Source organism: Cariama cristata, unplaced genomic scaffold (genome assembly GCF_000690535.1).
Source record: "Cariama cristata isolate BGI_N322 unplaced genomic scaffold, ASM69053v1 scaffold102, whole genome shotgun sequence".
In the NCBI taxonomy this organism is placed as follows: Eukaryota; Metazoa; Chordata; class Aves; order Cariamiformes; family Cariamidae; genus Cariama; species Cariama cristata.
The window spans coordinates 3,796-16,430 of record NW_009601846.1 but is presented as its reverse complement, the minus strand read 5'-3'; the positions used below and the strand labels follow the sequence as shown (position 1 = coordinate 16,430).

Below are 12,635 nucleotides of genomic sequence, written 5' to 3'. Positions count from 1 at the left end.
AAGTTGTTAAAGATTTCAAGTGTGGCTTCATGTTACAATTTTATCTAGTAATAACTGCAGGCTACCACCAAAAGGGGATGATCCTGCTGATCCCCAAATTTCTGTTACCATCTAATCTGTAGAGCCAGATCTGAAACTGTACAATGAGTCAGATCAACAAACTGACTGGGCAGAAAACTATTCATTTTTGTTTCAGTGGAAAGTGATAGGAGATCCTGGCAGGGGCAGTGGAATAGGCAGAAGGAGGAGATAGAGGAGGATGGCCATGTGGGGAAAGACCTCTAATGTATCAGATTAAATATGATGTTAAAACCAAGCATCCAAACAATCTCCTCACCTAACGTTCCTTTATTGAACACCACAACCCATTGTAAAATTGGGGCATTTTAAACGCCTCTGATCAGAAGCCCTATCCCTATCAAAATCCTCTTCCATGACGCAGGGCAGGAGCAAGATGTTTTTCCAGCTTAACAGAAAGTAACTGAGTACAGTTCATTTCTTTACCATGCACCATCGTTCTGTAACTGAAGTTTCAAGTGCACAGCTTTCATTTAGAATATAGTACATCCAATAAAGTTAGTATCAAAGATATTTCTTTCAAATATAATAAAATTATTTTAAATGATCTTAAATTCTAGTTGTAAGAAAATATGAAATGAGAGCCATAAACCTACTTTGGTGGTTTCAGGTCTCTGTGAATTAGAGCCTTTGGTTTCATACTGTGGAGATATGCCACTCCTTGGGAACACTGTAAACACCAACTCATGGCATGTGCCGCAGTATAGTGAGGCAGAGGTTCAGCACCGTGCAGCACTGCAAAACAAAGGCACAAACTAAAAAGAACTTTATTGCATATTACAACAGATACAACGGAGTTAACAACATACCAGTCAGAAAGCTCTATGGAATCTAGGTAATTATCAATGCCTCATTACTGCAACTGAAAATATCTTTTTGCAGACTGTTAAAATAACAGAAATGTCAAAATATTTTCGATTTTTTAGTATGTTTTTCACAATTTTTGATGTTAAAATTCAATATGAAAGGTGTTGCTTGTTCTTAGCTATCCCTGGTAAAGTCTATGTTAAACAAATGCTCAGGGAATTTGAGTTAAGGAAGAATCTTTTCAGAAGTTCTTCTGGAAAACCTTAAAATGACTTGTATAAAATGTAACAAACTGCTATCAAGAAACAAACTAGTGGACTGAAAAGTGGTTTTTAAAAGCACACTCCTTTCTCCTTAAAATTATTTTAAGAATTTCAAAGAACCACAGAATGGGTGGGGGGACAACCTCTGGAGGTCTGCCAAGCAAGATCAAGCAGGCCACCTACAGCCAGTTGTCCAGGTGGCTTCTGAGTATCACCAAGAATGGAGACATATGTATGAAACAACTTTTTGTTTTAGATTATGTTTGCCCTAACACTAGCACTTCAGCTCCAGGAAGACACTATGTTGAAATGATACTCACCATTGTATAGAGAACCTCCTTCAGCGTACTCCATAACAAGACACACCTTTGGGGGGTGGGAGGGGACAAAAAATAGGGATGTTTTAAATGTAGGGCAGGAAAACAGCTTTTGTAAACTGAAAGGAAAGTTTTTTGAGAGGAACTGCAAAATCTCTATACCTAAGCTAATGGAAAAGTTATGAGGTAAAGAGTTAGTTTGAATGGTACATTTATGTATAAGAAACAGAAATCAGTTTTATACTTTATACATAGTTCCCACTGTAAGTTAGGAAAGAAGAAAATGACCTTCCCCCTCTCTCAGTCTTGAAAAGCAAATGCTGTCTTCAAACTGCAATTCATTTGCCTTTACTTTTTTTCGTGGCTTACAAAAAATTTCAAATATCATGTCAAAAGAATTTCGCTAGTACTAAGAAAAAAGGAATGCAGCATTACTTCAACCAATTAAATAGTCCATACTGGAATTAGCTAAGGATACATCTGTCCTGTCACAGTACTTGGTTTTTGTGGGACTGTCTGCAGCTGTGGCAGAAAGAAAGCAAATCCTGAAAATTGCATCTATGAGAATAGGAACTGATTTACAAGCTATGAATCATGTGTTACTTATGTATCTTCCTTTTGTATTGCTGATTTGCAATTAATAGGACTGTAGATATGAATGACACTACATATGTAATACACCAGACGCCATTCGGAGAAACTGAAGTATAATCCATGTTTAGAAACAGGCTCGGGGTTTTCTTGAAAAGAATTTATTTCTCATAGTAAGGGAAAGAAAAAACAAAAACTAAAATATCAACCAACCTACATATCTGTGCATTTCCTTATTATGACTAAAATGTACAAAATATACATAAAAATATACATTTTTGTATATTAAATACACATTTTGTGCATTGATGCTTGCATATGTTAAGCTAGTCACCTTTTGTCATACTGACAGAGCTATACTTACTGGGTTTAGACAGGCTCCATATAACTTGACAATATTGGGATGGTTTACTCGTGACAGTTGTCGAAGCTGCAATACAAATGACACTTCATTTCAAACCATGGGACGAAAAGGCTAATGCTTTATTTTCACATCTATAATTCATACACCACAATAGCAATTACAGCTTTATATGTCTGCATAACCCTAGATGGTGATTTTAGGAATTACAAGACTGACGTCCCTTTTTGCCTTTTAATTTTTGTAATTAGGTTTGTGTCTAACTGGAACTGTATTTTAAAAGAAATTTTGAAGAAATTAAATTTAAAGAAAATATTTTTTATGGTGTAGTAAAACCACTCAAGTCATAAGCACTGTGCAACTATGACCTCTATAGGTTCCACGCTCTTCCTGGAGCCTTCGATTTTGGAATTCCAATTGTCTGACTTCATAAACAATCTGAATCATATTGGCTTTATTCACCATGTAGAAGATTACTGTTCTAAAAAAACCCCCAAAAAACCCAAACAAACCACAACAACAAAAAAAACTAAACAAAAAACCCCAAAACCTACAACCCCATAAAATAGCCAGCCAGTTTAATATTAATATGACATAGTTCCAAGAACCTACTACTGCTTGTACTAATTCATGATCAGACTATTTTGCCCTGAATTTTTCTTTACCAGTAGGTAACAAGAGGGAAGGAAAAAGGAATTTTTTTCCCTTAACAGAGACTTCTGAGGCAGCTTATGCTTCTCCTTGTCTAGGGAGCTAATTTATTTTTTCTGTACACTTCAGAAGTTCTGAAAAACCAGAACGCAGTATTACAAGTGATGCTTGCACTGTGTACGGTTTCCTGAATTCTGGTAATTACTGAAGTATTTCTGTGATTATTTTCTCAGGTCTCTTTCGAACACAAAACCACTAAGAGACTGATCAAATCTACTCTATTAAATTAGACTCAGATTATTAACATTAAAAACTTTTCATGGTAATGAACAACATATAAATATTTACACAGAGGCGCCTATTACAAATATGCTTCCTTTAACCACTCAGTGTGTTACATTTTTAGTTCTAAAATCAAGAGATTTATTTTTAACATATTTTGTATATCTTGAGCATCCTAGATTCTCACTGACTGAATACTAAGCAGCATGTCACAATGTATTTCATTTAAATTACATGGCTAACTTTTGGTTCTAGAAAACATTACCTATCTTGGGAAGTTTATCAGTATATCTGAACTACTCCAGATCTTTCTGAAGTAGACACTGAATAGCAAGAGTGATTGCCCTTAAATAAGTTACATGTATTAATAAACTTATATGGAAGAAAAAATAATGAAATTATTAGAACTGCTGAAAAAACTAAGAAACAGTTTCATGGATGGACCTAGTTGTATGAAGAACCTATACTGTAGCCCTCAGAAGTGTTAATCAGCTCCAAGATTTTGGTGGGCGTTTCAGCTGCACCGACTCCACACTGGGACGGAAACTAGGAACTGGTGTTTCCTGAATGGTGTGCCCTCCTCCCTTGCCTTCCAGTTTCAATGGGAAGTGAACTAGAGGAGCTGCAATGTGCTCTGATAGTTGTCCTGTTCTGCAGGACAAGGGGTCCAGGCCTGTACTGGGTACCACAGGCTGCACTTACCTTGTAATACAGTCACAGCTTTTAGTACACTAAATGAATTTAGAACACTAAATACCATGAATTTAAGAAAACAAGCTCTACCAAACCCAGCAAACTTACTGTACCTCTACAATGAAGGCTTTTCTTTCCGATTCACTTTCTATTTGTTTAATGGCTACATCTTTAGCTCGCCATTTTGCCTTGCAGACCACACCAAAGGCTCCTCTTCCAACAACCTAAAACAAAATAGGCAACACTTGAGTTAAAGCTTGAAATGGTTTCATTTGCTGTGCAGGACTTCACATACAGAAAATAAATTTAACTTAGAAAATTGAAGACACACAGAATTGAGCTTTACAGTAGCAATTTAATATTATGCTGTCAAAGCATAACTGGTGCTTAGCTAAGCTCCCTCCAGAGATCATTTACAGAAGAATGGGAAAACACACATACAAAACATTTTACTATTAACATGCAGAAACAGTATTTCAGAAAAACATGATCTTAATTATTTCAAACAAGTTTTGCTCGGAAGAAAATTAGGGGAACGATGGCAAATTTATTGTTATAGATTCATCCAGTGAAATTGTATCTTATCTGCTGCATTTGTTTATTCTTGCTAGCAATAGGAACTTGAACTCCAAAATTTAAATGCATAAGCAAACAACTGCAAAGGACTATGATGAAGTCAGGATGAGGTGTTCAATGTGCTCAAAGTTATCCTTTCATTTTCTCACAGATGCCTCAATAGTGCAAGAGCAGTAAATTCTCCTGAGAATCCTCCAAATAAGCACAGTGTCTGTATAAACTATGCTTTCTCTATTTTTGTTGAAGTCTGCTTTCCAGTTTATTTGGAAGTAACATTGCCTAAAAATACACAAAACCAGACAAGAGTCGTAAGTGTTCACTGTAACTTCACAGAAGCAGTAGCAGCAGCTTCTCCATACTATATTATTCAAGAATCCTTTAACCTTTGCTGTGAAGAAGCTCTAACCGTTATTTGGAGTAGTTCTTTGAAACCAAGCATGAAAATGAAAGCAGGAGAGACAGAAGTGTCCTTTTTCTTATGAGGTCACTTTCAGTTACTGGTGAGTAATAAATTAAGGTAAACTGAAATTTCACTTCTTTTAATGATATTCTTCAGGGGAAAAAATGGTAACATACAGAAATAACAACAAAACATGCATATGCAATATAAAGTTGAAACTAGAGTGTCACCAAAACAGTGAGTCTAGCTGCTCTAGGAAAGCACAGAGAAGTAAGTTGGTTACACATGTTCCCAAAAGAAGGGTGGAGAGGAGGAACTGGAAGGCACACAAAGGCACAGAAGCAGCTAAGGGATAAGAGCTCCTCCAACTCCCAAAAACTCAAGGCAACGTGGGAAGAAACCAGGGGTAGGTGGGCTGGTCTTGGTTCTGTATTTGGCCCTAGTAGCCTTTCTTCACCGTTGGTTTTAACAGCATTCTGTGCTCGTGTTCCTAGTCCTTGATTTCAAGTAATATTATATGTATCCTGAGGAGCAAAGCAGACACTTCTAATGAAATAAACACTTTTTTTGGCAGGTGAATGAGAACAGAAGGGAAATGAAGGGGAGTAGGGAGAGTGTGGAGTAGAAGCATTTACACATGTGATCACCATAGCAGTTTACTATGGCAGAATTTAACTTTACTGTCTTCCTTAAATGGGGAATGCTCACAGAAGGATATTATTTTGGATGGAAGAACACACTTCCCAAAATTACAAAGCTCTTCACTAGAAAGTCAGTTATTTATGACTTCATCCAATAACAAATGGAAAAGATTCTTGGGAGGGAAAAGGAATATTCAAAATTAAAATATAGAGATGCAACATAATTAAAGGACCCACAAAATGTTCAAACACAACGTTGCATCCACATTATAAACAGCACACTAATTCTTACAGGTTCACTAGCAAATTCACTCCTTAACAGGATAGTTTCTTAAAAGAAAAGTATGATTTGTAGATCAGTGAACCACTACACATTCCCAATGCTGAAACAATGCAAACTGCCTGCATGCTCACCCTTTGAGGAAATAAAAAAAGAGGTAAAATTATTAAATGCTTTTTTTTTTTTTTTGAGATTCTCCCAAATACAGTAAGAATCCGTAATGCAAATTAAAAGTGCTGATCCAGACAAGGCAATTTGGTAGCCAGAAATGAACAGGTACCAGACTGTACGTGTCAAAGCTCCACATCAAAGTAAACTGACTATCATTTACGTAAACCATGCTTGGGTTAGGTTCTCGCTACATGCTTTCCTAATAAATAAATAAATAGTGAAGCTGATTTCCCCTGAGAATGGGGTGGAAAAGGCTGCAGGTGCATAGCTCAAGACCTGCTAAACTTTCATGATGAATATGAGAAAGTCTGCAATCGAGGGCTCAACTTGAAGAGGGGGGAAAAATATAGATTAGAAAAATAATCAAGATTTTGTGTTAAGAAAGATGAGAAAAGGGGAAGGATGCTCAATCTTTTTGAAAGGTTACGTATGGATATGAGAGACGGCTGCTCAGCAATGGTGATCAACGTGATTTTCCTCTTCTGGTTTCCTTAACATAAATAAGTATTTTTCTCTTTTGCCTTACAGTATGCTATTAGCCTTCCAGGAGTTCCTGGCTTTTCACCTTTACCCTCCACAGTAGTGGTTCATAGACTGAGTCGACCACAAGACATCCACCGCAGATCCACAGAACATGCCCCATTCTGCCTCATGTAAAAAGGGACCTCTCAATCGTAACCTCACCCAGCTACAGTATAGGGCCTTGACTCTTCTGACATAATACACACCAACTACTTTCTTGCAGTCCACAACTGAGGTTGGAAACACCAAACCATATGAATGATAGCCAAGCAGCCTACGAAAATAGTACATATAAACAAATCGGAAACAGTGAGTCACTGGAAGACCCAAATGGCCTCCCTTGGTATTTCTTCTTCTCTCTCAGACCGTGTTTTGAATAAAACTGCCCAATTTCTTGGGGTTGGCAGGCCCCTCACCTTCTTCTACTGGCACAAGAGTGTTGTCCATTTGAACCCCTCTACCCACCTTGCACAGGGCATGACCAGACCTACAGTTTAAGGAAGATCTCATCAGTCTGTGTGCGTGCTATAAGTCTGCATTTCACAGAAGTGCCAATTTACTGAGGACATGGAAATCATCCACCGTGCAAGCACAGTTAACCGAGAGAGCAGCCTGCTCACACCTGGGCAGTACTAAGGACAGAGAGGTAATGAGAGAAGGAAGCCACAGAGCAACTCGGGCAGGACGAAGCGCACTGGCAGCAGCGATTCAGTTCCACGTCTGCTGCTCCCCTACGACATGAAGGAACCCAAACCCATCAAGGAACTGGGAAAAGTTCTCCCCTCCTCTCAGGGAAAAGGAGGTGTGCATATAATGGTTTCTCCTAGCTGGATACAATTGGCCCTGTGGCGCAAGGCTGAGTGAGACTCCTTTTAGAAGGCTCCTTCTCTTAATATACCTTTTCTCATACTCTCTCACAGTTTTTGACTACAGCTCTTGTTACATTTAATCCAGTGATGTGGAAAAAAATTGCTATTTGAAAACAGTGCACATCCGTCAGTTAAAAGATTGGTCTCAGATACATCTGATAAAATTTAATGAAGCAATTTGACTTTTTTTTTTTTAACTTCGCCTGAATCATTTATAACAGTCTGTGATAGATCAAGCTTATTTTTTTTTGGCTAGTTATAACTTTTCTAGCTGAAAAGACTTGTATACATCCATATGCACAAATATATCATATATATTACGGATATAAATTTCATGTTGTGACTATGTAATATATACTACATATATTTCAATATATTAAATATATTTATATTTCACACGTATATAAAAATAAAATCACATGTATAACAAAAAAAAGAAAGCCCAAGTACCTCTTGCATTTGATTCCACATGGTCAAATTAGGAGCATAAGCCAATACAATTGCATACTGTTTGTCTGAAGATAAATCCATGACTATTTGCAAGCTTAATACCAAGAATCAGTACAGTATTTCCAGTTCATATACTAGAGAAACAATTATTTTCCAATTTTTATGTATTTTTAAATAACATTCCTGTTTAATGAAGAAACTAATATATACGAGTATGCAGCCCAATGTGATATTTTACATTGTGCCATGAATGTCACAATACTTGGGCTCTAGTTGAAAAGTGGAATAAATTTCAAGAATCAGACACACTTTATGAAGTCCTGCTGACGACTCAGGGGGGCTGCGTGTGTGTGGAAATCAGCGTCAGGCACCAAGAAGAAGAGTTTACCAGGCAATCTACATCTTAATTATGTAATAGAAAGCTGTAAGAGACCATTATATATATAAATTTCATGGTTAGTGAAAAGAGTTTGATAAATGACTATATGCAGTCGAGATTTCATAACAATTTATCAGTGACTTGGTGCCTGCTTAGGCAGTGAGTTGAACTTGAGAAGAGGACATGAATGCACTGAATATTTACCTAGGATACAGGGAAAACAGAGAAGAGCCGATCCTCCATTAAAGCAGCTCAGGCTCTTGATCAGCACATGAAAGGAGCGACCATCAGAAGGAATGATGGATCCAATACAAACTTCAAGTTTCCTATCTGTGAAAGCCCAGTATGGCTTTCCTACTTAAACTGGAAAAAGTATCTTACCCATTGTAAAAACAGCCTTTACGATCGACAGAACGCAGCTTGTGGTGCATTCCACTTACATTTCATTTTCTTCCTTTAAGTTTCACTGAAATTATTCTTTAAAGGAATAAGTCTCAGAATTTGTCAGAAGGGTTTAAAGACTACGTAGTTTCTCTCAACACCGTGTGCAGGAGCTAAGTAACTTAATAGCACAGGAGGGAGGTGCTGCCTGAACTTTAGTTTCTTCACACTCATTCCTCCTTGTCCCCTGCTGTTGGTGCCACACCATATGTTTGGGCAGTAGTGCATATTCTGAATTATATGAAGCACAGTTAATGGAATTATTGACACAACAAATCAATAAACAGCAGTTGATCTGTAGCACTGCGTATGTTTGGAAAATGATCTAAAAATAAACACATTCTTTTGGTAAAAGATTTTGGCCCTCTAAATATCTTCTAGGAGAAAAAAGGAAAATATAGGGCAGATGACACATTTAGAAATAGAATACCACTGCTTCTACTTTTCCACAGAATAGAATTTAAGTTTGTCAAGCACCACTCAGTTAGTACGTGACACAGATGCATTTTAAACTGGCAGAAATGCTTGAAGAGCTTTAAAGATTGAAAAGTATATACAAATTTATTTTTCTCTCTCTAAAATTCGTACCAGTAAAAAGTTACGTTTTACTGTGGAACAGAGAGACGTGGCTAAAGAGTGCCGTTTGCATGTTTCCCAGATAATGTATTTAGAGTCTTATTTAAAGAATATGAACCATACAAGAGCCCGGGAACAAACATTACCTCTGCCCCTGTGTACAAATAGTATCAAATGCTGTACATAAACAAAGATACATGATACCACTGGTAAGTATGTAGACTAGAAATCATACAGGAAATAGAGACTGCAGGTATGTTAAGACCTTAATGATGTATTTTGTCCTAAGGCATGTGATCAATAATTTCTCCCCTCTAGTAAAACAAGAAAAAAATGCCTCTCTGTTTATTCAGATGCACCCTATTCCCCTATCAAATGTCAAAACTTTGGAGGAATTAATTTCAATTTTTCATTAACTGTACAGGTTTTCTATTCACTCAAAAATACAAAGATGCAAAGTTTTAATCTCTATCCATGAAGTTTCCATGTTAGTTAGCTCTGCATGCTGGACACCTAATGCTTTTCTTTCTAAAAAATCCTTGCTGGATATGTAAGACAGCAATAAAATATAATAGCTCCCTGGTTAGCAAATGTAGTATTCTTTGGAGAACTGTCTTTGTAATTTGCAGTATTTACATGACATGTTTGTTTACAATTTTGGGAAGCAAGACAAGCAGCTACAAAAACCAACACAAACCCAACAAAACCTATGTTTCCAAACAGACAGCAGTCTCTAAATTATCTTTAATATCTATGTCCCTTTGGTTACTGACATATTTCAGACACAATGCAAGGTGGAGGAGGAAAAAAAGTGTTCTACAATGCTTTGTAAAAACAGAAACATATTTTCAAATTTAGTTGCTTCTATTCTTTCTATCTACCAGAGTTCCAGCAGTACCCATAAAGCATACTAATATTTTCAGTTTTTCATACATCTGCCCGTAGGACACAAGGAAAGCACACAGATTAAAAAAAAAAAATAATTAAAAAAAGGTACCAAAAGAAGCCAGGAACAAAAGTTTACAGTCCCTAAAAATATACGCCTACATTTTCTATCATTCATTCAACCAGCCTCAAATTCCAACTTTGGTTCCTCTGTGTGTGCTAGGCTTTATTAAGCAGGTTGAAACAAATCGGCCCCGTGCCACAAATGACTGTGGCCAATACCCTGGCAGCACTTTTAGCAGGGGCTCAGATCTGCCAATTCTCACAGCTACGTTCTTTGACTGGTTAAGTTTATTTGTACTAGTGCTCAATCCAATTCTAAATGTTGCTTTCCCTTTCTGGGATTCATACAGCAATGAAAAAAAACCCAAACCCCAAAACTGCTCCAACCCCGACAAAAAAATTCTGTAAGCAATCCCACTAATTTTAAGTAAACTAAGTAATTCAGTTTAGATTTAGTTTCCAAGTTAAAACTTTAAAGTTAAGCAAAACACTGCAGGAAAAAAAATCAGTTATTAAAAATCAACTTATATTCTTAATAAATATACATAACTTCTGCTTGCCACAAACTAATATAGTCAGTCCATATTTAGGGCATCGCCTGTTAGAGTCGCACAATACCATACAGTTATTATTTAGTGACTCGACTATCTGAATTTATTTCTGTTTTAAGAATCCATTCTCTTTTCAACGTCTTCAGAACATGTTTATGGAGAATCAAAGTACCATCATGTATGTTCCTATAATTATGGGTTTTTCTAGAAATTCTTCCTTTGCTCTAAACACACAACCAACCCTTTTTGCATTTCGATAGCACAGTCATTCTAAGAAATGTGTGCATCTCAAGCAAAGATAACAGTTTATCACATTGCACTTTCATTCCAGCTTTTTACATACTGACAGCCTTTTACACATCTGTCCCAAGAACGGAAGTAATTTTAATTACCAGTCATTTAAAAACATTAACAAAACACTTGTCTGATGTTCTAGTATGAATCAATTTGTTCTGTTACGGCAGCCCAGGCAGGAGATTCTAGTTTTAGACAGAAAATGCTGGGTAATGAGGCACTCGGAGTGAGGACTCAAATGTGAGTTGAGCTTGCTGGATTTGTTCTGTTACGGCAGCCCAGGCAGGAGATTCTAGTTTTAGACAGAAAATGCTGGGTAATGAGGCACTCAAGAGTGAGGACTCAAATGTGAGTTGGGCTTGCTGGGCTGGCACAGTCTAAAATTACTGGTCTTGGAAAAACAAATAATCCTTGTGCAGTCAGTAAAATACTGCCAGAATCCACTGGGTGGCATAAATAAGGGACACATGAAGCTTGTTCTGTTGTTTTAGTTTTTTGCTTAGGGAAAGGCCCCCCCCCCCATTTCTGATAGCAGTTACACTGTCACTCCATTACGACCTTAGCTGCTGCATTATACATGGAACTTCATTATTATCTCATAAATTCGCAGCTTGCTTCCCTCACTGGAATAGAAGAGCCTGTGAGGTTTCTTTCCTACGCATTCTTTATGAGAGTAAAATCAAAGTTTATTTTACAGGACGCAAATTGATTCATTGAATAAATCTGCATGTGTAGAAATAAATGTAAAGTCTTACATTAACAGTTTAACTAGCTTATTAGCCATCTTCTAACACTTACTGCACACTAAATTTCAACCACATGAAACTGGTGTTGTGTAACTTCCACTATAAATTCACACTCCAGCTAACACTTCAGTTATTTTGTTATGTAGATGAATGAAGAGAATCTTCCACTAGTATAACTAAACAAAATTTAAATAGTGATTTGAATTAAATCAGAAATATATTTAAGAGTAAAATCACAGAAAATTCTGGCGTATGTTTTCACCATGTACTAATTTTCTGCCTTTGCTTCTGGATGCCCAGCTTTGCACCTTGAAGGCTTACTTTCTGAAAAAGGTTGAGAAATTGTGGATGTGACTGACTTCCAACAGATTCCTAACTACCACCCTTGGCTCCTGAGAACCAGGCCTTTCGTTCTCACGTCAGATATCCAAGAATATTCTTCAGATCGCAAATCACACCTGCGGTTCCCGTCCAAACTTCTTCCAATTTTGCAGACTGGTATTCTACAACCGGACACAATCCCCCAGGATGTAAAAACAATGGAGGTAGCAACCACTCCATGTTCAGCAGCAGCTTATGCAAATCTGCTTTACCCTGTAGTGTATGGACGTAATCAGTCACTGCATCTCATTAACTTTCAAAAATTTATGCAAATCTGCTTTACCCTGTAGTGTAATGGACGTAAGCAGTTACTGCATCTCATTAACTTTCAAAAACGTTAACTACTACAAAGAGGAGCAAAACCCAG

General features: G+C 37.1%; 1 protein-coding gene across 1 annotated transcript; it reads right to left on the bottom strand.

The window, feature by feature from the left end:
* Positions 1 to 674: 674 nt before the first annotated feature.
* LOC104169621 (mitogen-activated protein kinase kinase kinase 7-like) lies at positions 675 to 4,267 on the bottom strand (the record flags this gene model as incomplete). The annotated part of the gene is made up of 4 exons (XM_009710595.1): positions 675 to 813; positions 1,469 to 1,514; positions 2,421 to 2,486; positions 4,157 to 4,267. Coding segments are annotated over 4 exons (362 nt in total), but the record flags the coding sequence as incomplete, so codon positions are not given.
* Between the last annotated feature and the right edge of the window lie 8,368 nt (positions 4,268 to 12,635).